General features: G+C 50.2%; 1 protein-coding gene and 1 long non-coding RNA gene across 3 annotated transcripts; both read left to right on the top strand.

Annotated features, from left to right (window-relative positions):
* Positions 1-248: 248 nt before the first annotated feature.
* Positions 249-23273, top strand: LOC135809101 (uncharacterized oxidoreductase YjmC-like). 2 transcript variants are annotated; one of them, XM_065322371.1, is made up of 8 exons: positions 249-564; positions 1799-1935; positions 5195-5334; positions 5859-6004; positions 6363-6491; positions 22244-22423; positions 22652-22802; positions 22894-23273. In XM_065322371.1, the coding sequence occupies exons 1-8, from the start codon at positions 387-389 to the stop codon at positions 23075-23077; spliced, it is 1245 nt and encodes a 414-aa protein (XP_065178443.1). In that variant the 5' UTR covers positions 249-386; the 3' UTR covers positions 23078-23273. The 2 variants fall into 2 exon arrangements, with proteins under 2 accessions (XP_065178443.1, XP_065178444.1); XM_065322372.1 differs by having other exon boundaries at positions 256-564; positions 22652-23030.
* Positions 1948-4920, top strand: LOC135809103 (uncharacterized). The gene is made up of 2 exons (XR_010552166.1): positions 1948-3468; positions 4237-4920. It is a non-coding gene; the product is annotated as an uncharacterized LOC135809103 (long non-coding RNA).
* Positions 23274-23368: the final 95 nt, after the last annotated feature.

A 23368-nucleotide genomic window follows, 5' to 3' on the forward strand; every position in this document is an offset into this window, starting at 1 on the left:
TATTGCCATCCTTAGTGGCAATTTGCCATACCTTTGTGGAGTATCCATGCATGTACTCGTACATCCTCACCACCCTCCAAGCGGTGTTTATGGTGCATATCCACACTGATCCAGGCAGCGAATCATCATGATCATTGCCTATTTCCTCCCACTGAGAAGCATGCTAAAATTAATGATTGTGTTGACAATGACTATGTCATCACGTGAGGATGTCAAACTCCGAGCTAGCTGTGAGTAAAACAAGGCTGCCAAGCACACAGTAGATCTACGGTGGGAGAAATGTCAAAGACAAAGTGAGGATAATCCAATTTTGTCGATCACGATAATTACTCACCTGAAATGTACTTCGTATAACTTGGAGCGTTACCGCTCTCGAAGCAGAGAGAATGACAAAGTTTGTTTCAAAAGATTTGCTGCAGACGTTCATCGCAGATGTGTTGCGAGCGTTGGGTGTGGACGAATGGCAGGTGGAAACGGTGAGCGATTCACTAGTATCGGCTAGTTTGCGAGGAGTAGATTCTCATGGAATACGCCTGCTCACCCCGTACGTAGCCAGTATCAAAGGTACGTAACCCGCACTTGGAATATAGGGCTTGCTGGCTTGCTGGCCAGAAAGAAGCCTGTCTGATGCAGAGTTTGAGCATACTATAGTACAAATGTGCACAGTTAAAAATGTATTCAATGAGGTAACGATAATCAGTCTTAATGAATCCACTTGGGGCTTTTCTATCCATGTGCCGTGTTCTCGGCAATACTGGCCGGGGCGCTTAGTAGCTTGTGAGCCCTAAATTCCACCCAATAAAAAATCCACGCTTAAGCCCCGAAATGATACTAATCATTTCAGAACGGCGGTAATAAAGACCGGCGCCAATTCCAGAAAGCATGCCGGTATTATGGCCAAATACGATTTCATTTGACACCCGCCGGGCTATGGTGGCCTGAGTAAAGAGATTATATGAGCGATTGTTTCGAGAGGCATATGTTCGAATCCCAACCGGCTATCACCACTGTTGTAACTTGCTGAATTGATTACTCCCAGTCCCAGTGTCATCTCCACATCCAGACGATTGAAGACAGGACTGCATTGGTAAACACTGTCATGATTTACAAAGAGACGACAGGAACACAACTGGACAAGAAAGACTCGAGGCGAATACGCAACAGCCACACAAGCATCCAGTCAAATACCCCTGGATAAGAAGCTCATCTGTACACGGTGACCATATCTATAAGGTCCCTTGAGCGGTCGGCTTGGCAGGGTTTCATTTTACACCCGTACCTCGTGTATCCAGGTGGTCCGGGACTGGGTACTGCCCGTAACTTCGAAATGTCCGCGACTTGGAATCACATCTATTTTGATGGGGAAAGGCCATAAATATGGCACATGGCATCACTATTTCCACAAAAGTGACAAAAGAGTAGTAATATTTCCACTGAAGCTCACCCAAAGGGTGCACTGGTAGACCGAAGTGCAACTCACCCAAAGGGTGCCCAGTAGACCGAAGAGCCGTAACTTTGGTATCCGGATAACCGAGGTATGAGTGCACTAGTACTACTCCAAACATATGCCGGCTGTACAGTAAAATGGAAGCAGTTAGCCTCCAAAGTTGAACTGTGCTACCCAGACACCTGCTCTGTACGTGATTTATCAGACTCTACGTTTCACGTATAGCAAAACCTCACTAATATGTACAATCCTCTACTCTACGTAGCATGGGTGCAACATGATTAGAAGTCCTTGGTACCAACACACTGCCTGTACTAACTGTGCCGTGACTTCTGCTTGCCCTTTCGTCAGGTGGTCGTACAAATGCGCAGGCAACCATCACACATCGCAAGACCTTTCCCAGCATGTGTGTGGTTGATGCTGATCATGCGGTCGGCGCAGCGGCGGGCTACTATGCCATCGACAGGTGCATGGAGATAGCAAAGGAGGTAGGTCAGTCATGGTGACACCAGTAACCCTTAAGAGTTTGTTTTCTGCACTTTCAAAAGTCTTTCTCTTAGGACTGCACTTCGCTGTAACAGGGGGGATTTAATCGATCAAGTTGAAGGTCCTTGGTGAGCTCAGTGAGTGTGCTGCGTGACTGGTCTGCGTTGATTTTTCAAAGTCCCAAGCACATACACGCGAAATTGATTCATTGAACTTGAAGCACAAAGCTTTCCTTCAGAGTTGAAATGTGAACATTTGAAAGTGGTTATGCTCTCCTCTGTGGCCTGCTGAACGGCAAATCTATTTCAGTCCAATGTAATCAGGGAAGACCCTATTTGCAGGTGTAATCATGCAGAAGATCACAACCAGCACGAATCAGTCACAGACTACATGTATTTCAGGTGTAACGTACTTCCTTTTACTGTATAATGGTAGATATCAGTGTACCGTTATTATTGCGATTGACCATGGGTTTGTTTCTTATTGTATCCTTGTGCTTTTGTGTGACTGTGGCGATTTGCCATTGTGTGCATGCATGCTTGTGTGTGTGTATGTGTGTGTATGTGTGTGTGTGTGTGTGTGTGTGTGTGTGTGTGTGTGTGTGTGTGTGTGTGTGTGTGTGTGTGTGTGTGTGTGTATGTGTGTGTATGTGTGTGTGTGTGTGTGTGTGTGTGTGTATGTGTGTGTATGTATGTGTGTGTGTGTGTATGTATGTATGTGTGTATGTGTGTGTATGTATGTATGTATGTTTGTGTGTGTATGTATGTATGTATGTGTGTGTATGTGTGTGTGTATGTATGTATGTATGTATGTATGTATGTGTGTGTGTATGTGTGTGTGTGTGTGTGTATGTGTTACGAATTTGTAGTACGACTATGATTTACGCATGTCGTTGTATTTGGTTCTTGTCTTGTGGAGTCCAGTGTCTGATGTCATATATGGTCTAGGTGTACGCGCGAGTATGGTGTGATGTGTGACGTTTATGGTATGTGGTGCATGCAAGAGTACGCGTTGTCAGAGTGTGAGGATGTGCTTCCGTCTGTGTGAGAGTGACTGTCAAGTGAATGCTGTACATGCGCAGTGCTAGTTTGGTCTGGGAATGAGAGTCGTGTGTGATTCGTCCGTGGTCTGGTTGTCTTGGTCTTGGTCATGTGTTCTGTACGTATTGGTCCCTGATTGGTCGTCTCGATTTGTCGTCGGTTTATTACTGCTTGTTCGTTGTTTTTTTCTTTGAGTCTTTTCCCGGGAGTCTCTCCCGTCGTCGTTTTCTGTCTAGTCTTTTCGTCTTTCTCCTCCTGTGCCCTCGCCGTTTATTATTGAGAAGTGAATACTAGTATGGAAGCTAACTGAATGGTGCGTTGTTGAGTGACCGGGGCCAGGGGGAGAAGCCTACAACTATTTCCTTTACATTGGCGCCCAACGTTCGCTCGACGCAGGGTACTATCTCTGCAGCCCACGACCCTGGGATCGTTTTGTTTTCACGGCCATGGAGATGGAAAGGCGTTCGCCAGCCTGGCCTGCAGGCCCCTTACCCGGTGAGTCGCTCCCAGTAGAGGGTTTGGTTGTTGTCGTATATTCGTTGTGGTCCCGTCGCCTCACTCAATAGTGCTTGAGCATCATGTCGACGTACTCGGGGTGGTGCCTCTTGGCAAGTTGCGCTTTATCTTTTCGCGCTATCGTTCCGATACCATCAGTCTTTGTGACGGCGATCCGGCTCTTGTGTCTTTCTGTTTTCGTTTTTGCAGTCAGTGTGCGTATATTTGCTGGGGTTTGTGCAGTTTTCTTGATTAGCCTTTCAGTGTGGTTGTGTAACTGTTTGGTTTGTAAGCTTGGTTCGGTTTTGAAGTTGCCACACACGTATTCCTGTGATGGTTTGTACCTGCTCGGTTATCATAGTTCATAGCATATTTCATGGCATGGGTTTTGTTTCGGTCGTGAGCGTCTCTATTTTTTGTGTCCACTGGCGGGTCTCTCCAGTTCGCCGTGGTTGGCGTCCGATCATGGTGAGCCACGGCCTACCCGGTGGGCTGGAGGGATCCCTGGATTGTACTGGTTCACCTTGCGGGTGCTGCGGCCGTGGTTCATTTTTTTCTGGTGGGTAACTTGAAGGGTTTTTGGCAGGCGGGGTCCCTGCGTCTTCAAGTCCCGGGTTTTTTCTCTATAATATTATTTGCGTATTGGTGACCAGTTGTTTGTTTTGTTCCTGCTGTCCTCACCTTGTACTGAACTGATGCTGCTTTACCTGTGTTTCTTTTTTGCCCTGCTTGGCGCACCATACTTGGAACAACAACCGACTGGCCAAGCCGTACAAGGTTGCCATACGCGGATTTCTCCAAGATTCTGCACGGCTTCCTATTCCAACTCGGATCACGCATCTCTGGCCACAACATTCCGATGTCTTATCGTTTGGTTGTGTTTCCCCTTGTTTCTTTTCTCTGATCTTTGTCCTTTGTTCTGAGAGTCGAGGTCGACTCTCGCCGGAGGGGAAGGCTATGTTACGAATTTGTAGTACGACTATGATTTACGCATGTCGTTGTATTTGGTTCTTGTCTTGTGGAGTCCAGTGTCTGATGTCATATATGGTCTAGGTGTACGCGCGAGTATGGTGTGATGTGTGACGTTTATGGTATGTGGTGCATGCAAGAGTACGCGTTGTCAGAGTGTGAGGATGTGCTTCCGTCTGTGTGAGAGTGACTGTCAAGTGAATGCTGTACATGCGCAGTGCTAGTTTGGTCTGGGAATGAGAGTCGTGTGTGATTCGTCCGTGGTCTGGTTGTCTTGGTCTTGGTCATGTGTTCTGTACGTATTGGTCCCTGATTGGTCGTCTCGATTTGTCGTCGGTTTATTACTGCTTGTTCGTTGTTTTTTTCTTTGAGTCTTTTCCCGGGAGTCTCTCCCGTCGTCGTTTTCTGTCTAGTCTTTTCGTCTTTCTCCTCCTGTGCCCTCGCCGTTTATTATTGAGAAGTGAATACTAGTATGGAAGCTAACTGAATGGTGCGTTGTTGAGTGACCGGGGCCAGGGGGAGAAGCCTACAACTATTTCCTTTACATATGTATGTATGTATGTATGTATGTATGTGTGTGTGTGTATGTGTGTGTATGTATGTATGTGTGTGTGTGTGTGTGTGTGTGTGTGTGTGTGTGTGTGTGTGTGTGTGTGTGTGTGTGCGCGTGTGCTTGTACCTGTTTTTGGTGTATGTGTACATGTATGTGCATGTGTGTACATGTGTGTACATGTCTGTGTGCATGTGTGATTTAAAGCTTGGAATGGCAATGGCCATGGTTCAGAATAGCACACACCCGGGCTGTATGGCTTGCATGCCTCTGCGTGCTGCGAAGCAAGGATTCATGGCAATGGCGTTCACCAACACTGGCCCAAAGCTACAGGCATTTGGTGGAAAGTAAGCTAAACAAGAGATCATGGTTGGGTACACTACAAAGCTTGCTGCTGTATAATGTTCAGCAATTCTTATACCTTCCATCGTGTAGCAGTGCGTGGCTACATCATAGTCCATATCCTGTATAGACTCAATGGACGTTGGGTTTGTCATTCTACTACTTTGAGGTGTTTTTGGCAGCTGGACATGCAAGGCATCATTACTCGGGTAGAGGTCAGCTACCATTGTGGCTGAGTGTGGACTTTTTTGGTGCATTTTGGCTGACACTCAGCTCCACTGGGACACGCCTGGCTTTGGTTTGGGAAAATCTGCTTTCCTCCACTACGACTGAGTCTGCAGGCATATACAAGATTATTAGATGACTTGGAAGACACCAAGCATAGACTCTCTCTCTCTCTCTGGGTCTGGAAAGCAGTGTGTGCTTGTATCATCATTGCCATATTGTAAACGTGTGCGACAAGGTTCAAAGTCAAGTAAAATGCGTAAAAATCAGCACCCGATCTCTTTCCCTTGTCGATTATCTGAAGGGGTTCATTTTTCGGCACGAATCCGGTGGCGTTTGCCGCTCCTCGTGTTGAGGAAGATCCACTGTGCCTGGACATGGCTACAAGTACCATTCCTTGGAACAAGGTTGAGCAAGCGCGGGCTGGCAGCGGTAGTACACTACCACCAGGTCAGTCATTCAGTCACTACCGGCACTCGCTCAGTCTCACCAATGCACTGTGACTGCTGCTGCTGTGTGTCCCGATAAGAAACCCGTGTATACAGTGTAAGATAAACACGTAGTTGATGCTAGTGGGCCCTGAGAATGCCTCCCCTCCCCACATCATCCATTGAACTAGAATCCTGATTGTGGGGTGTTTGGTATTGGAAACAGCGAAACGGTATCCATGATATGCATCAGTAGAAATAGTAATGGACATAATTATACTACTGAATTGAGAAGCATAGGTTTGGATGGACTGATACTGTACTACAATCTTCGTGTCAACACTGATAGTGGTAACTTGTTTTTCTACTACCACCCCCAGGGACGTGCGCTGATGCCGATGGGCAAGAGACTACCAACCCCGACCTTGTCCGGACCCTTGTACCTGTCGGTGGCTACAAGGGACACGGGCTAGCAGCCATGGTGGAGGTCATGTGTTGTTCTGCGACAGGTAGGACGGTTGATCAAGAACTCGCTAACCCACTGCAAGCAGTGAAAACTTCTGATATATATGAAACACTAGAATTGCAACTCAACAATATGCACTTCAACCACTCCTACAGACTCCTACAGACTATCCTGAAAGTTATGGGCTAGTAACATTTCTGCTGGGATAACAGCTACACCATAACAGTTACACCATAGCTCAGTGGTTAGAGCATTGCTAGCCTCAAGCCAAGGTCCCTGGTTTCAGTCCTGGTGGTGACAGTCAATTTTGTTCTTCAGACTTTACCCGTTTGCATGTTTCCATCAAACAAATGAATATCCAGTAACTTTTGTAGAAACATACGTATCTAAATTGAATACTGTTTGGTAGTACGGTGCTGCTGCTCAATGAAATGTCAATGCCACGTCGGGCGCAGCGACCTGCGAACACTGGGATGTGAACTGGCGTAAGGCGCAAGCTTGACACACTCGATCGGATTTCATTGAGCAGCAGTGCGTGTGCTAATATGACTGTATATGTATGACATAATATGTCATCATGACATCATCATCATCATCATCATTGGAAACGGCCTCTTGTACGGGCTTGAAACGGTGATAACCGAGATTATGTGCAAAAATCGTGATAGATATTCAGGTAAAAATATGACATTTAACAGTTGAATGATTAGTACCAAGTAGATATTCAAATGCTGATTATTTTACCAGATAGATATTGAATGACAGATGATGTTACTTTACCAAATAGTTATTTAAAAAATGTGATGTTATCCATAGTGATATTGTTGAGAGGCATAGCATAAAAATTCACTATGCGGCCAAACGACACTGGGCCACAAAGGAATTCACCCGCCGTCTGTTATAAGACCCTCGGCAACCACGAAAGCACGTAATGGCCCACCTCAAGAGGCAAAACGACAGGCGGGTACGCAACATACCCATGACAACAGGATATTTGAGATCATGGCTTCTCTCTACAAAGAGAGAGGCAAGAGACTTTAGGAATTGAGTTGTCTCAGGCCCGCTGAAACCATAAGTCGAGAACACCAGTGGGGTGAACGATCCTCGCTCGACATTCACAACGCGGCTGGCATATTGATTCTTTTTTGCCCGTTCATGGGACTTCAGCTGACTCAAGGCTTTTTATCGAGACAACGCGGACGCTGCGGCATCATCATCATCATCATCATCATCATGTGACCAAGCCGCTTTTACGGGCAACAATATTATGAATATAAAACGCAAGGTATTGTAAGAGCAATTTTCTGAAAATAATGTTAAAACACGAAATATAAAAATGCATTATCACACCGTAGCCACTTTTATGGGCAAATTCCAATACAAGGCAATAGGAAAACGAGGATGAAGTTAACCTTTTAACCCAAAGAAAAGACAAAAGATGTCAACAATAGAACTATAAATATAAAAAACAAACATCAGGTCATAAAAACTACTTTAAAACATAACCAAATGACAGCAAAGCGTGGAGAATGAGATTGACTTACAAAACAAAAGTAGTCCTACTATGCTTACAAAACAGAATCTACCTACACCACTAAGGAAGAAACATTAAATGATTGCAGTCTCACAAACACCGGCCTCTATCTAACGACCCATCAAACAATAACTCCTGAAATTCTTGACTGACTTTTTCTGGTAGGAGCTACGGCAGCCACGAAAACAGGTCACTGCCCAACGGAGTAAAGTGAAGGAGAGCAGGCACCGCAATCGACCCATAACCAGCGAGTAGGCCAAGTCACTGTGTTTATCGACATACTGGGCTGCAAGACACTTGAGAAAGCGGTCTGCCTCCCGGCCACACATGCCATTCGTGGCGAAAACCAACGGGGTGAACGTGCCTCGGTCTATATTCACAACACGCGCTCCGTATTCCCGCTTTTTCATGCCTTCATGCTTTTGGAGATGGCGCTGGGCTTCTGGACGCGACAGCAGGTTTGGCTTTGGGTGAGTCACCCGAACATCAAAAAAAGCCTCCTGCTGCGTGGACCAGAAACCCCGCGCCCTCACATCGAGGCGAGCTTCGGATTTCCTGTTGGCTGTACGATGGGGAAGATCCTCCCCATCAAATGGCGCTAGCACCGGCTCCACCTCCACGTCAGGCAATACCTCCGACAGTACACCCGCCAGCAAATCGCGAACATCATTATGGCGTGCGATGGTGTAGCCGCCAGTAGGACAAGCCATTGCATGCTCAGTGGTTAGAGTTGCTCCACAAACACAAGTCTCAGGGAGGCCATCCAGCTCCAAACCGTATCGGAAGCAGAGAGCATCCCGGAAATCAGATTTATTGAGTATGGTTACTGGCTGATTGTATGACGGTTGGGCGGTCAGCCAGCTGGAGGTGCCTTTCTCACCCGCTGATCATCATCATCATCATCATGAGAAAAGCCTCTTTTACGGGCAAAGCAAATGTATATCATTACAATATGTAAAGTGAACAGGGGAAATCAACACAAAACCAACCGGAAAATGATGAAACACAAAAGCAGTCAAGGAAGTAAATCAATACAAAAACAAGCAATGAACACAGAGTAATAAAAGGGGAAAAAACCAAATAGCATTATATTAAGTTGAGGCCAAAGGCAGCACCCTACTCCGCCTGGCGGCACTGGGCCAGAAATGAGTTCGGCTGTCGCCTCTTGCCGTACGAACCGCGGCAACCGCGGAAGCAGGTGACTGCCCATCATCATCATCATCATCATCATCATCATCATCATCATCATCATGTGACCAAGCCGCTTTTACGGGCAACAATATTATGAATATAAAACGCAAGGTATTGTAAGAGCAATTTTCTGAAAATAATGTTAAAACACGAAATAATTTATAGAAATGCATTATCACACCGTAGCCACTTTTATGGGCAAATTCCAATACAAGGCAATAGGAAAACGAGGATGAAGTTAACCTTTTAACCCAAAGAAAAGACAAAAGATGTCAACAATAGAACTACAAATATAAAAAACAAACATCAGGTCATAAAAACTACTTTAAAACATAACCAAATGACAGCAAAGCGTGGAGAATGAGATTGACTTACAAAACAAAAGTAGTCCTACTATGCTTACAAAACAGAATCTACCTACACCACTAAGGAAGAAACATTAAATGATTGCAGTCTCACAAACACCGGCCTCTATCTAACGACCCATCAAACAATAACTCCTGAAATTCTTGACTGACTTTTTCTGGTAGGAGCTACGGCAGCCGCGAAAACACGTCACTGCCCAACGGAGTAAAGTGAACGAGAGCAGGCACCGCAATCGACCCATAACCAGCGAGTAGGCCAAGTCACTGTGTTTATCGACATACTGGGCTGCAAGACACTTGAGAAAGCGGTCTGCCTCCCGGCCACACATGCCATTCGTGGCGAAAACCAACGGGGTGAATGTGCCTCGGTCTATATTCACAACACGCGCTCCGTATTCCCGCTTTTTCATGCCTTCATGCTTTTGGAGATGGCGCTGGACTTCTGGACGCGACAGCAGGTTTGGCTTTGGGTGAGTCACCCGAACATCAAAAAAAGCCTCTTGCTGCCTGGACCAGAAACCCCGCGCCCTCACATCGAGGTGAGCTTCGGATTTCCTGTTGGCTGTACGATGGGGAAGATCCTCCCCATCAAATGGCGCTAGCACCGGCTCCACCTCCACGTCAGGCAATACCTCCGACAGTACACCCGCCAGCAAATCGCGAACATCATTATGGCGTGCGATGGTGTAGCCGCCAGTAGGACAAGCCATTGCATGCTCAGTGCTTAGAGTTGCTCCACAAACACAAGTCTCAGGGAGGCCATCCAGCTCCAAACCGTATCGGAAGCAGAGAGCATCCCGGAAATCAGATTTATTGAGTATGGTTACTGGCTGATTGTATGACGGTTGGGCGGTCAGCCAGCTGGAGGTGCCTTTCTCACCCGCTGTTTCTAACAGTAGCCGCTGGCACGGAGACAGTCCAGGGCCAATCTCTGCCTGCACACCACGCGAAATCTGGTCCCGCTGTGCTCTCACCCGGCGCAGCCCAGCACGCACCGCAGCAACAGCCTCAGCGACACCACACGGACCACTAGGATTAGTCTCGCCAGGCTCTTCGACGCCTAATCCCACGGCAACAGGCCCCGCACGCAGCGCAGAGAACGATCCGGCATCAGGTAGTTGGTCAAGATCAGGCGGAGGCGGACCCGCAGGTGGAGGCGACAACGCGCCAGCATAATCAGGCGGAGGCGGTCGCACATGTGGCTGGTCTAGACCAGGCGGAGGCAGCGACGCACGAGCACAGTCAGGCAGAGGCGGTTCCGCAGGCGGAGGCAGTGACACGGCAGCACGGTCAGGCGAAGGCAGTCGCACCGGCGGTTGGTCTAAGCCAGGTAGGGGCCGTCCCACAGGTGGAGGCAGCGACGCACCAGCACAGTCAGGCGGAGGTGGCCGCGGAGGCCGAGGCAGCGACGCATCAGCACAGGCAGGCAAAGGCGACCCAGCAGGCAGAGGCGGTGACATATTAGCACAATGATGCGGGGGTAGTCCCATAGGTGGTTGGTTAATATCACGCAGAGGCGGTCCCGCAGGCGGAGGCAGTGATGCACCAGCACAGTCAGGCGAAGGCGATGATAGCGCAAGCTGAACCAGAGGATCAGTGGCACTGACAGAGGCCTGATGTTCCCCAGCCGCCGTCTTCGACAATATGGGGACGGCGAGGCCCCCATGCCGGACAGGCAAAGCCATTAGCCGACGTTGGTGGCTGGCCTGCGCAATTCCATGACCCAGCAAAGCCGGCAGGAAATGGTCACTGAGGATCTCATCCAAGGCCTCCAAAACACCTGTCGAGAACGGCATTGAGCGCAAGTGGTAAGTCCACCGTGATGACAGGGCCTTGGAGAAGACGGTATACGCCGCGTGAGGTTGAGTCTGGGCGATCTCACACAAGGTGCGCAGGTCACCAGCCCATCTATCCGCCAACTGCCCCATATAAGAGCGGCAGAAATCTTCTGACCCTAGGGCGCCCCCGAGGAATCGGCCGCCAGCGGCGGTAATCTGGATGCCACTGTCGAAGAAGATTTCTCTGGCCCTATCCAGATGCTCTGGCTTTGTGATCAGAACAGTTTTGGACGCGTTCGGGTAGTAACCATAACCAGGGCCAATGGCCCGGAGTTCATCCCAGTAATTCCGAAGGCGAGCCAGAAGACCTGCACCCGAGTCATCATCCGCGAACCAAGATTGGACAACACTGGGGCATGTCGCAGCCAGGCGCCTGACCAGTGGCATGATCGCCACAGCATAGGCTGCCATAGCCAGTGGGTCGCCCTGAGCCGTGCCTTCACGCGATTCGATTTCACCTCCACCAGACACAAACAGGCGGGAAACTGATCCATACGTGTTACGAAACACCGTTGCAAGCGGGGGGCAGAGACGCGGAATGTTGTGTAGCGCAGCCTGCCTATTCAATGCATTAAATGCATTGGAGGCGTCCACAAGCAAGACACCATCAACCCCCGGGCCAGCGAACAGACGGGACATTGTGTGTACGGCGGCTTCGCAGGCAGATGGAACGCCCACACAGAGTTGGACAGGAGCTGTTACTCTCAGCACATCACTTTCCACTACTGACATCACGGCACGACCAATGATACGCCGGTACACTTCGCCCACAGCGATGGGGCGCACGCCAGGTTTCTTATCGAGGGGTATTAGGCGAGCGGATGTAAATCCAATCATCGCGCAACCGGCAAGGCGCTCGGTACATATGCACCTCCCCGCGGCAGCAAGGGATGAACACAAACGCCTTGACGAGGCGTCATAGCACGTCAGCATTCGGCACCACGCCTCAGCGTCCAGGCCAGACGGTCCAGAGGAACCCTGCATGCCTCGGCCGATTTTCTTTATTAGCTCAGGGGTTATTTGTTGAAAGATGACCTGGTTGACAATCTCGGGATCACCCGGCAAGAGAGCCGAGGCAGGCGGTGTAGCAGATGGCGAATGCTTCTTCAACAGGGCGTCACGGACCGTCTCTCCCGTGGTATCATCCACAATGTCGTCCATGGAAAGGACTCCACCAGAAGCGTTTGGCGCCAGGTAGCGAACAGCAGAAGAAATCTTTCCATTGAAAACGAGATTAGCGAACACCACGTCACTCTTCTCCTGTGAGGCGGGCCTGGGAGAGCCTCCGCCCGACGCCGGCAAGTGCGCCTGGATACAAAGGCACTCGCTCAGTAACTGTGGAATGTCGCAATCTCTCCACAGCACGAGACGTCTGCGAAGATGCTCACTATGGTTTTTCATGATCTTTGATTTGTGTGGTTTTTGCAAGAGAAGGTGACAAGCAACGCACACAGCTCTCCATGCGACATCTCTTTTACCGGAGTCATCCGCAAACCCAAGGATCAGAGATGCGAGCTCGTCAACAAAGGCTGCACCAGCGGATCCATGGGGTATAATGAACAGATTGCGTCTCCAGCCTACCACGACCTCGTAGGCATCGATGATTCTCGCGGAAAACGGATCCCTGGCTACGCTCGCAACTCCACTACCGGCATCCGCTGGGCTGGGGATAGGCCTCGACCGTGCCTGAGCGGTTGATTCCACATCCACCTGGCCGCCACCAGCGCGGTGCTCTGTATTCATTCCATAATCCTCGGAGCTGTCAAGCACACTGCTTGGCTGGCTGCCACCGAGATCAGCCAGGAGCCGGGTATCCTCTCCAGGACCAGAGGGTAGGGTGGCACTTCGATTAACCGTGACAAGGTGTGGGGAGCACTCATCACCCTCCTCGCCATTCTCACTAGAGCCGGAGGCATTCTCACTAGAGCCGCCATCACCCTCCTGGCTGCTAATAACAGAGGCATCAAAAGCACTTGCCACGGTGAGAGGAGGCGCCAAATCCCGAGAGACAGAATGAACAACCGGAGGCCGAGACTGTAGACTTGCACCATCCACACCACAAGAGAGAGCTGGGTCCACACCAGCACTGGCGATAGATGGTGGTTGGCTGCGTAGCACTCCGGCAGCAGCTGCAGACACATTACAGCAAGTGCTGGGCGTAGACCTGCTCGGGTAGCAATCGCTACAAACTCTCCCAGCCTTCACACACGAACATCGTGTACATGCTCTGCCCGTCTGGCACCTACAGCAAGGCATCAGGCCAACCACCCAGTCAGCGCGGAACACGGATAGCGCAGACCCCTGGTGACAGCCCGGCAAGGCAAGTGCCACGACCTGGACCAGCAACAGCAGGAGAAACATCCGTCACCAATAAGCGCCCATGAGTGGCGCAAGCACTTCACCTCAGCGCGTAATGCAGCGATGTAGCTAATCCAGGTAATCCAGCTTGGCGCAACGCACAACTCAGCCCTTGCGCTAAGGATCGAAGGATTTGACCACACCATGAGACTTCATCCAATGGCAGGACACTGCCAACCTAGCCAACTTGAAGATATAACAGCTGCTCCAGTCAACTCCAGACCAAACAGCAATCAAGCAGCAATCAAGCAGCTCAGCAGCCAAGCAAGCTTCTTCCTCCAACCAGAGCAGCCAAAAGTCCAACCGATCTCCGCAAGCGCATCCGAATAATCATCATCATCATCATCATCATCATTTGAACAGCCTCTTCTACGGGCAAGCAAAAACGCAATACATCAAAATTCAAATAGAATGAAAAAAGAGAGGAAAATGAACACAAAGTGCACTGGAACTCAATATAAAAAGGAACGCAAAGTGCAGTTGAACACAATGAGCATGGGGCATGGGGCCACCAATCGGAGAAGACCGGCTCATAATGGAAAATAAAAGAACAAACATAAGACACCCGTACACATCAACGTGCTCTAAGGGTATGGCAGCTTGTTAAAAAGCTGTGGCGCGGGCGCTTGTATGATGCCCGCGAACCACGTATGCAGGTAATACACCAGCGGAGCAAACACAGCGACAATACAGATCGAAGTTGTCCCATGACTACAGAATAATGTAACTCAGGATTTTTCTCAACAACAAGCGATACCAAATTTTTCAAAAAGCGAGACCCCTCTGGCCCACACATGCCTGAAGTTGAAAAAACTAACGGTGTAAATGATGCTCTCTCTACAATATTTACACGGGCACAATATTCTCTCTTTTTGGCCTGTTCATGGGTCTTCAGCTGACGCAGGACGTCTGTACGCGACAGCAGGCTTGCCTTCGGGTGTGTTACCCGTACATCAAAAAAGGCATCCTGCTGCCGGGTCCAGAAGCCCCGCGCCCTGATATCCAGACGCGCCTCCAAAGACCGGTTCGCAGTTCGATGTGGTAGTGTTTCTCCTTCGAACGGCTTGAGAAGAGGCTCCTTCTCCACATCTGGTAGTATTTCCCGAATAGCTTCTGACAGAATGTCCCGGATCTCGTTATGTCTTGCAATTGGGTAACCACCCGCCGGGCAACTCATGGCATGATCTATTGTCATGTCTTGCCCACAAATACAGGAACTGGACACTCCCTCCAATGACAAACCATATCGAATACAAACAGCATCACGAAAATCCGATTTGTTCAGGATTGAACTGGGCGTTATGAAAGACGGCATGGAGGATAACCAATTTGAAACACCCTTCTCACCAGCCGTTTCCAACAAAAGCTGTTGCGCCGGCGGTAGCATGGGGCGCAACTGTGCCACTCTTTCATCCTGTTTCTTTTGCCGCTGCTGTCGTGACTGACGTGCCCGCTGCCGAACATCCCCGATGGCATCAAGGGTAACATCTGCGCCCGAGCCTCCGGCCGCGTCATCCAGGCTAGTGATCCCCGGCCGTGGTACAGGATGTAGGCGGAAATCATCGGGTAGAGATGACGATAAAATCAACCCGGGAGAATGGCCCCGAACGTTGTGAGGCTGTTCCGCGCCCGCAACGGTCAGAGGCTGTGTGGAGGACTGGTATGGAGCAGCAGGTGCCTCTTCTGGAGGCGTTAATGTATCTGGCGGTACAATCAGGCGCACGAACGGCTCAGTGATCTTTGTTGAGGCCGCATACTCCACAGGCGCCAGGGAAGGCAGAATCGGCACAGCAAGACCACCACATCTCGTTGGCAGAGACAGAAGCTCCCGCTGTGAGCTATTGGGGTCGAACTCATGGCCCAGGAGAGCTGGCAAAAGCTCCGAATCGATAACCTGGCCAGGTACCTGAAGAACCTCAGGGCTGTGCTGTGTGGCACGGAGATGGTATTGCCACCGGCCAGCCAGACCCTTGGTTAACACCACGTATGCCGCGTGTGGCTGGGTCCTCGCCAGTCCAGCCAGAGACTTGAGTTCTTGTGCCCAGCAACGCGACTTTGCGGATATACATTCTTCGGTATACCTGGCCGATCCCAGCACACCGCCCAAGTATCGGGCTCCTTCGGCTGATATAGTCACCCCGGTACCGTCAAACACCTCTCTCGCTCGATCGAGGTGCTCTGGCTTCGTAACGAGGGTGGTCTTGGCTGCATTGGCGTGGTAACCATATCCGCGGCCAGCCTGTTCCAGAGTATCCCAGTACTGTCGGAGCTGCAGGAGTCTATCCGCCGCCGCATCGTCATCTGCATACCAGGACTGGACGACCGACGGGCAAGCCGCTGCCAGGTGCTTCACCAGAGGTGCTGTGGCAACAGCATACACTGCCATTGCCAATGGGTCCCCTTGGCATGTCCCTTCCTGTGACAATATCTCACCGCCACCAGCAACGAAAAGGCGAATTGGCGAGCTGTAGGTGTTGGCAAACACTTTGCCTAGAGCAGGGCAAATGCGGGGAACGTTATGGAGTGCGGCCTGACGATTAAGCGATCATCATCATCATCATCATGTGACCAAGCCGCTTTTACGGGCAACAATATTATGAATATGAAACGCAAGGTATTGTAAGAGCAATTTTCTGAAAATAATGTTAAAACACGAAATAATTTATAGAAATGCATTATCACACCGTAGCCACTTTTATGGGCAAATTCGAATACAAGGCAATAGGAAAACGAGGATGAAGTTAACCTTTTAACCCAAAGAAAAGACAAAAGATGTCAACAATAGAACTACAAATATAAAAAACAAACATCAGGTCATAAAAACTACTTCAAAACATCAACCAAATGACAGCAAAGCGTGGAGAATGAGATTGACTTACAAAACAAAAGTAGTCCTACTATGCTTACAAAACAGAATCTACCTACACCACTAAGGAAGAAACATTAAATGATTGCAGTCTCACAAACACCGGCCTCTATCTAACGACCCATCAAACAATAACTCCTGAAATTCTTGACTGACTTTTTCTGGTAGGAGCTACGGCAGCCGCGAAAACAGGTCACTGCCCAACGGAGTAAAGTGAACGAGAGCAGGCACCGCAATCGACCCATAACCAGCGAGTAGGCCAAGTCACTGTGTTTATCGACATACTGGGCTGCAAGACACTTGAGAAAGCGGTCTGCCTCCCGGCCACACATGCCATTCGTGGCGAAAACCAACGGGGTGAATGTGCCTCGGTCTATATTCACAACACGCGCTCCGTATTCCCGCTTTTTCATGCCTTCATGCTTTTGGAGATGGCGCTGGACTTCTGGACGCGACAGCAGGTTTGGCTTTGGGTGAGTCACCCGAACATCAAAGAAAGCCTCCTGCTGCCTGGACCAGAAACCCCGCGCCCTCACATCGAGGCGAGCTTCGGATTTCCTGTTGGCTGTACGATGGGGAAGATCCTCCCCATCAAATGGCGCTAGCACCGGCTCCACCTCCACGTCAGGCAATACCTCCGACAGTACACCCGCCAGCAAATCGCGAACATCATTATGGCGTGCGATGGTGTAGCCGCCAGTAGGACAAGCCATTGCATGCTCAGTGGTTAGAGTTGCTCCACAAACACAAGTCTCAGGGAGGCCATCCAGCTCCAAACCGTATCGGAAGCAGAGAGCATCCCGGAAATCAGATTTATTGAGTATGGTTACTGGCTGATTGTATGACGGTTGGGCGGTCAGCCAGCTGGAGGTGCCTTTCTCACCCGCTGTTTCTAACAGTAGCCGCTGGCACGGAGACAGTCCAGGGCCAATCTCTGCCTGCACACCACGCGAAATCTGGTCCCGCCGTGCTCTCACCCGGCGCAGCCCAGCACGCACCGCAGCAACAGCCTCAGCGACACCACACGGACCACTAGGATTGGTCTCGCCAGGCTCTTCGACGCCTAATCCCACGGCAACAGGCTCCGCACGCAGCGCAGAGAACGATCCGGCATCAGGTAGTTGGTCAAGATCAGGCGGAGGCGGACCCGCAGGTGGAGGCGACAACGCGCCAGCATAATCAGGCGGAGGCGGTCGCACATGTGGCTGGTCTAGACCAGGCGGAGGCAGCGACGCACGAGCACAGTCAGGCGGAGGCGGTTCCGCAGGCGGAGGCAGTGACACGGCAGCACGGTCAGGCGAATGCAGTCGCACCGGCGGTTGGTCTAAGCCAGGTAGGGGCCGTCCCACAGGTGGAGGCAGCGACGCACCAGCACAGTCAGGCGGAGGTGGCCGCGGAGGCCGAGGCAGCGACGCATCAGCACAGGCAGGCAAAGGCGACCCAGCAGGCAGAGGCGGTGACATATTAGCACAATGATGCGGGGGTAGTCCCATAGGTGGTTGGTTAATATCACGCAGAGGCGGTCCCGCAGGCGGAGGCAGTGATGCACCAGCACAGTCAGGCGAAGGCGATGATAGCGCAAGCTGAACCAGAGGATCAGTGGCACTGACAGAGGCCTGATGTTCCCCAGCCGCCGTCTTCGACAATATGGGGACGGCGAGGCCCCCATGCCGGACAGGCAAAGCCATTAGCCGACGTTGGTGGCTGGCCTGCGCAATTCCATGACCCAGCAAAGCCGGCAGGAAATGGTCACTGAGGATCTCATCCAAGGCCTCCAAAACGCCTGTCGAGAACGGCATTGAGCGCAAGTGGTAAGTCCACCGTGATGACAGGGCCTTGGAGAAGACGGTATACGCCGCATGAGGTTGAGTCTGGGCGATCTCACACAAGGTGCGCAGGTCACCAGCCCATCTATCCGCCAACTGCCCCATATAAGAGCGGCAGAAATCTTCTGACCCTAGGGCGCCCCCGAGGAATCGGCCGCCAGCGGCAGTAATCTGGATGCCACTGTCGAAGAAGATTTCTCTGGCCCTATCCAGATGCTCTGGCTTTGTGATCAGAACAGTTTTGGACGCGTTCGGGTAGTAACCATAACCAGGGCCAATGGCCCGGAGTTCATCCCAGTAATTCCGAAGGCGAGCCAGAAGACCTGCACCCGAGTCATCATCCGCGAACCAAGATTGGACAACACTGGGGCATGTCGCAGCCAGGCGCCTGACCAGTGGCATGATCGCCACAGCATAGGCTGCCATAGCCAGTGGGTCGCCCTGAGCCGTGCCTTCACGCGATTCGATTTCACCTCCACCAGACACAAACAGGCGGGAAACTGATCCATACGTGTTACGAAACACCGTTGCAAGCGGGGGGCAGAGACGCGGAATGTTGTGTAGCGCAGCCTGCCTATTCAATGCATTAAATGCATTGGAGGCGTCCACAAGCAAGACACCCTCAACCCCCGGGCCAGCGAACAGACGGGACATTGTGTGTACGGCGGCTTCGCAGGCAGATGGAACGCCCACACAGAGTTGGACAGGAGCTGTTACTCTCAGCACATCACTTTCCACTACTGACATCACGGCGCGACCAATGATACGCCGGTACACTTCGCCCACAGCGATGGGGCGCACGCCAGGTTTCTTATCGAGGGGTATTAGGCGAGCGGATGTAAATCCAATCATCGCGCAACCGGCAAGGCGCTCGGTACATATGCACCTCCCCGCGGCAGCAAGGGATGAACACAAACGCCTTGACGAGGCGTCATAGCACGTCAGCATTCGGCACCACGCCTCAGCGTCCAGGCCCGACGGTCCAGAGGAACCCTGCATGCCTCGGCCGATTTTCTTTATTAGCTCAGGGGTTATTTGTTGAAAGATGACCTGGTTGACAATCTCGGGATCACCCGGCAAGAGAGCCGAGGCAGGCGGTGTAGCAGATGGCGGATGTTTCTTCAACAGGGCGTCACGGACCGTCTCTCCCGTGGTATCATCCACAATGTCGTTCATGGAAAGGACTCCACCAGAAGCGTTTGGCGCCAGGTAGCGAACAGCAGAAGAAATCTTTCCATTGAAAACGAGATTAGCGAACACCACGTCACTCTTCTCCTGTGAGGCGGGCCTGGGAGAGCCTCCGCCCGACGCCGGCAAGTGCGCCTGGATACAAAGGCACTCGCTCAGTAACTGTGGAATGTCGCAATCTCTCCACAGCACGAGACGTCTGCGAAGATGCTCACTATGGTTTTTCATGATCTTTGATTTGTGTGGTTTTTGCAAGAGAAGGTGACAAGCAACGCACACAGCTCTCCATGCGACATCTCTTTTACCGGAGTCATCCGCAAACCCAAGGATCAGAGATGCGAGCTCGTCAACAAAGGCTGCACCAGCGGATCCATGGGGTATAATGAACAGATTGCGTCTCCAGCCTACCACGACCTCGTAGGCATCGATGATTCTCGCGGAAAACGGATCCCTGGCTACGCTCGCAACTCCACTACCGGCATCCGCTGGGCTGGGGATAGGCCTCGACCGTGCCTGAGCGGTTGATTCCACATCCACCTGGCCGCCACCAGCGCGGTGCTCTGTATTCATTCCATAATCCTCGGAGCTGTCAAGCACACTGCTTGGCTGGCTGCCACCGAGATCAGCCAGGAGCCGGGTATCCTCTCCAGGACCAGAGGGTAGGGTGGCACTTCGATTAACCGTGACAAGGTGTGGGGAGCACTCATCACCCTCCTCGCCATTCTCACTAGAGCCGGAGGCATTCTCACTAGAGCCGCCATCACCCTCCTGGCTGCTAATAACAGAGGCACCAAAAGCACTTGCCACGGTGAGAGGAGGCGCCAAATCCCGAGAGACAGAATGAACAACCGGAGGCCGAGACTGTAGACTTGCACCATCCACACCACAAGAGAGAGCTGGGTCCACACCAGCACTGGCGATAGATGGTGGTTGGCTGCGTAGCACTCCGGCAGCAGCTGCAGACACATTACAGCAAGTGCTGGGCGTAGACCTGCTCGGGTAGCAATCGCTACAAACTCTCCCAGCCTTCACACACGAACATCGTGTACATGCTCTGCCCGTCTGGCACCTACAGCAAGGCATCAGGCCAACCACCCAGTCAGCGCGGAACACGGATAGCGCAGACCCCTGGTGACAGCCCGGCAAGGCAAGTGCGACGACCTGGACCAGCAACAGCAGGAGAAACATCCGTCACCAATAAGCGCCCATGAGTGGCGCAAGCACTTCACCTCAGCGCGTAATGCAGCGATGTAGCTAATCCAGGTAATCCAGCTTGGCGCAACGCACAACTCAGCCCTTGCGCTAAGGATCGAAGGATTTGACCACACCATGAGACTTCATCCAATGGCAGGACACTGCCAACCTAGCCAACTTGAAGATATAACAGCTGCTCCAGTCAACTCTAGACCAAACAGCAATCAAGCAGCAATCAAGCAGCTCAGCAGCCAAGCAAGCTTCTTCCTCCAACCAGAGCAGCCAAAAGTCCAACCGATCTCCGCAAGCGCATCCGAATAATCATCATCATCATGTGGCCAAGCCGCTTTTACGGGCAACAATATTATGAATATGAAACGCAAGGTATTGTAAGAGCAATTTTCTGAAAATAATGTTAAAACACGAAATAATTTATAGAAATGCATTATCACACCGTAGCCACTTTTATGGGCAAATTCCAATACAAGGCAATAGGAACACGAGGATGAAGTTAACCTTTTAAAACCCAAAGAAAAGACAAAAGATGTCAACAATAGAACTACAAATATAAAAAACAAACATCAGGTCATAAAAACTACTTTAAAACATAACCAAACATCATCATCATCATCATCATCATCATCATCATCATCATCATCATCATCATAATGCTGTCGGCTGTCTTTTGCTTTGCTGCGTGCTGCTGTGTTGTGCATACGTGGGGCTCGGTCACGGTACCACCATCCGGCGAGATGTTTTCATGATGTCTCGATTGCCGTGGCCGAGTCAGGTCTAGTTTGTTAAGTATCGTGCTGTGTCCTGACTGTGCATGCGGGATTGGTATGGCGCTTACCCTTTTGTTGTTGTTTTGTTGCTTTCATGCCTTTAAGCATGTAATTGTGTTCAATTGTTGTATTTCATGGAAAAACGATCTTTGCGTTGGATTCATTTAAACTATTATTTGTGTAGGGTTCCACTCCTTCATCTTGGGAAATTGTGTTTTGTTTGCCCAAAGAAGTGGCTTCATAAAAAATAAAAATAAAAAAATCATCATCAAAAAAATCATCATCATAATCATCATCATCATCATCATCATCATTGGAAACGGCCTCTTGTACGGGCTTGAAACGGTGATAACCGAGATTATGTGCAAAAATCGTGATAGATATTCAGGTAAAATATGACATTTAACAGTTGAATGATTAGTACCAATTAGTATTAGTATCATCATCATCATCATCATCATCATCATCATCAGACATTTCGAGTCGGCATCGGCGTGAGCCCACACAATTGTTTTAGCCTTTGCTTGGGCCACACCCAATGGTAGGCATGATGCGAGAAGAAAAAGGGAAAAATACGTGAAGAAACACTTGACCGTATGCATACCATTGATTCAATGCACAGCTTTTTTTCTTTTGCTTTTGATGTGCAGGAATGGCATTTGGCCATAACACTGTGCAGATGTATGGACCACATGTGGACCAGACTCAGAAGCGCTGCATTGGCCAATGTTATCTTGTGATGAGATGTGACGGTGCGGTGTCAGAGGAAGAGTTCCGCAAAAGTCTCCAGGAGATGACCGAGGATGTTAGAAAGGAGCCGCCAATGGCTGGTAAGATCATAAAAACGATGAGAATGCAGGTACTGGTTTAAATCAAGAAGTTAGCATGTCGTTTTTTCGGGGAAATCTTGTTCACCAAAACTCTAGTACATGAAGCGTATACCGTTTCACTACCACATATCCAGCCTGCAATTATATGGTTGTGTGTGTTTGTGTGTCTGTGTGTGCATGTGTATGTGTGCATGCTGGCGGATTGGTGGGCTTCTGTTGATTATCCAGGTGTTTCGAGCGTGATGATGCCTGGTGATCCTGAGATTGCCACTGCCTGCCACCGGCGCAAGCATGGTATACCTTTGAACAGCGTGGAGTGGGCTGATTTCACACGATTTGCAAAAGAGCTCAACCTTGATCTGCCCACGGTGTTGAATACCTCGTCGGAGTAGAACATTTTATCATCCTGTTTTACTCTATAGTTTAGCACAAAATAGGTATTTCTATTTAGTAATTTGATACAGTCAGACCTCGCTTATCCGGTCCTCTTTTATCCGGATCCCCCGCCATCCGGAAGAAAACAGCTGGTTACAGATTCACAGCATACGTGATGCATCCAACATAGCCGGTGTTTGGTTATCCGGTTCCCTCGCCCATCCGGATACTTTTGTGCCAATTGTGGGAAACGGATGTGTGCGGTTATGCGAGGTCTGACTGTATTATCGAAATTTGATATTTAAATCTCTCTGCCAATGATGGACCTATTGTAGCTTCCTTGACTTGCTCCTGCTTAGAATGTGGAGAGTACGAGTATATTCTGTGTGTGTGTGAGGTACATGACCTCTTCCTCACCGGAAATTAAGTGTATGTAATTGCGGATTGGACAAGAAAAGAGATTGCATCGTTTGAATTGCATTCTGAGCATATGTGTGGATGTGAGGAACAGGAACCATTCCGGGAGCATACATGGTACCTGTACCTGAAGCATGTTTGCATGTCATTTGT

The sequence above is a fragment of the Sycon ciliatum genome, chromosome 2, assembly GCF_964019385.1.
Source record: "Sycon ciliatum chromosome 2, ocSycCili1.1, whole genome shotgun sequence".
NCBI lineage: Eukaryota > Metazoa > Porifera > Calcarea > Leucosolenida > Sycettidae > Sycon > Sycon ciliatum.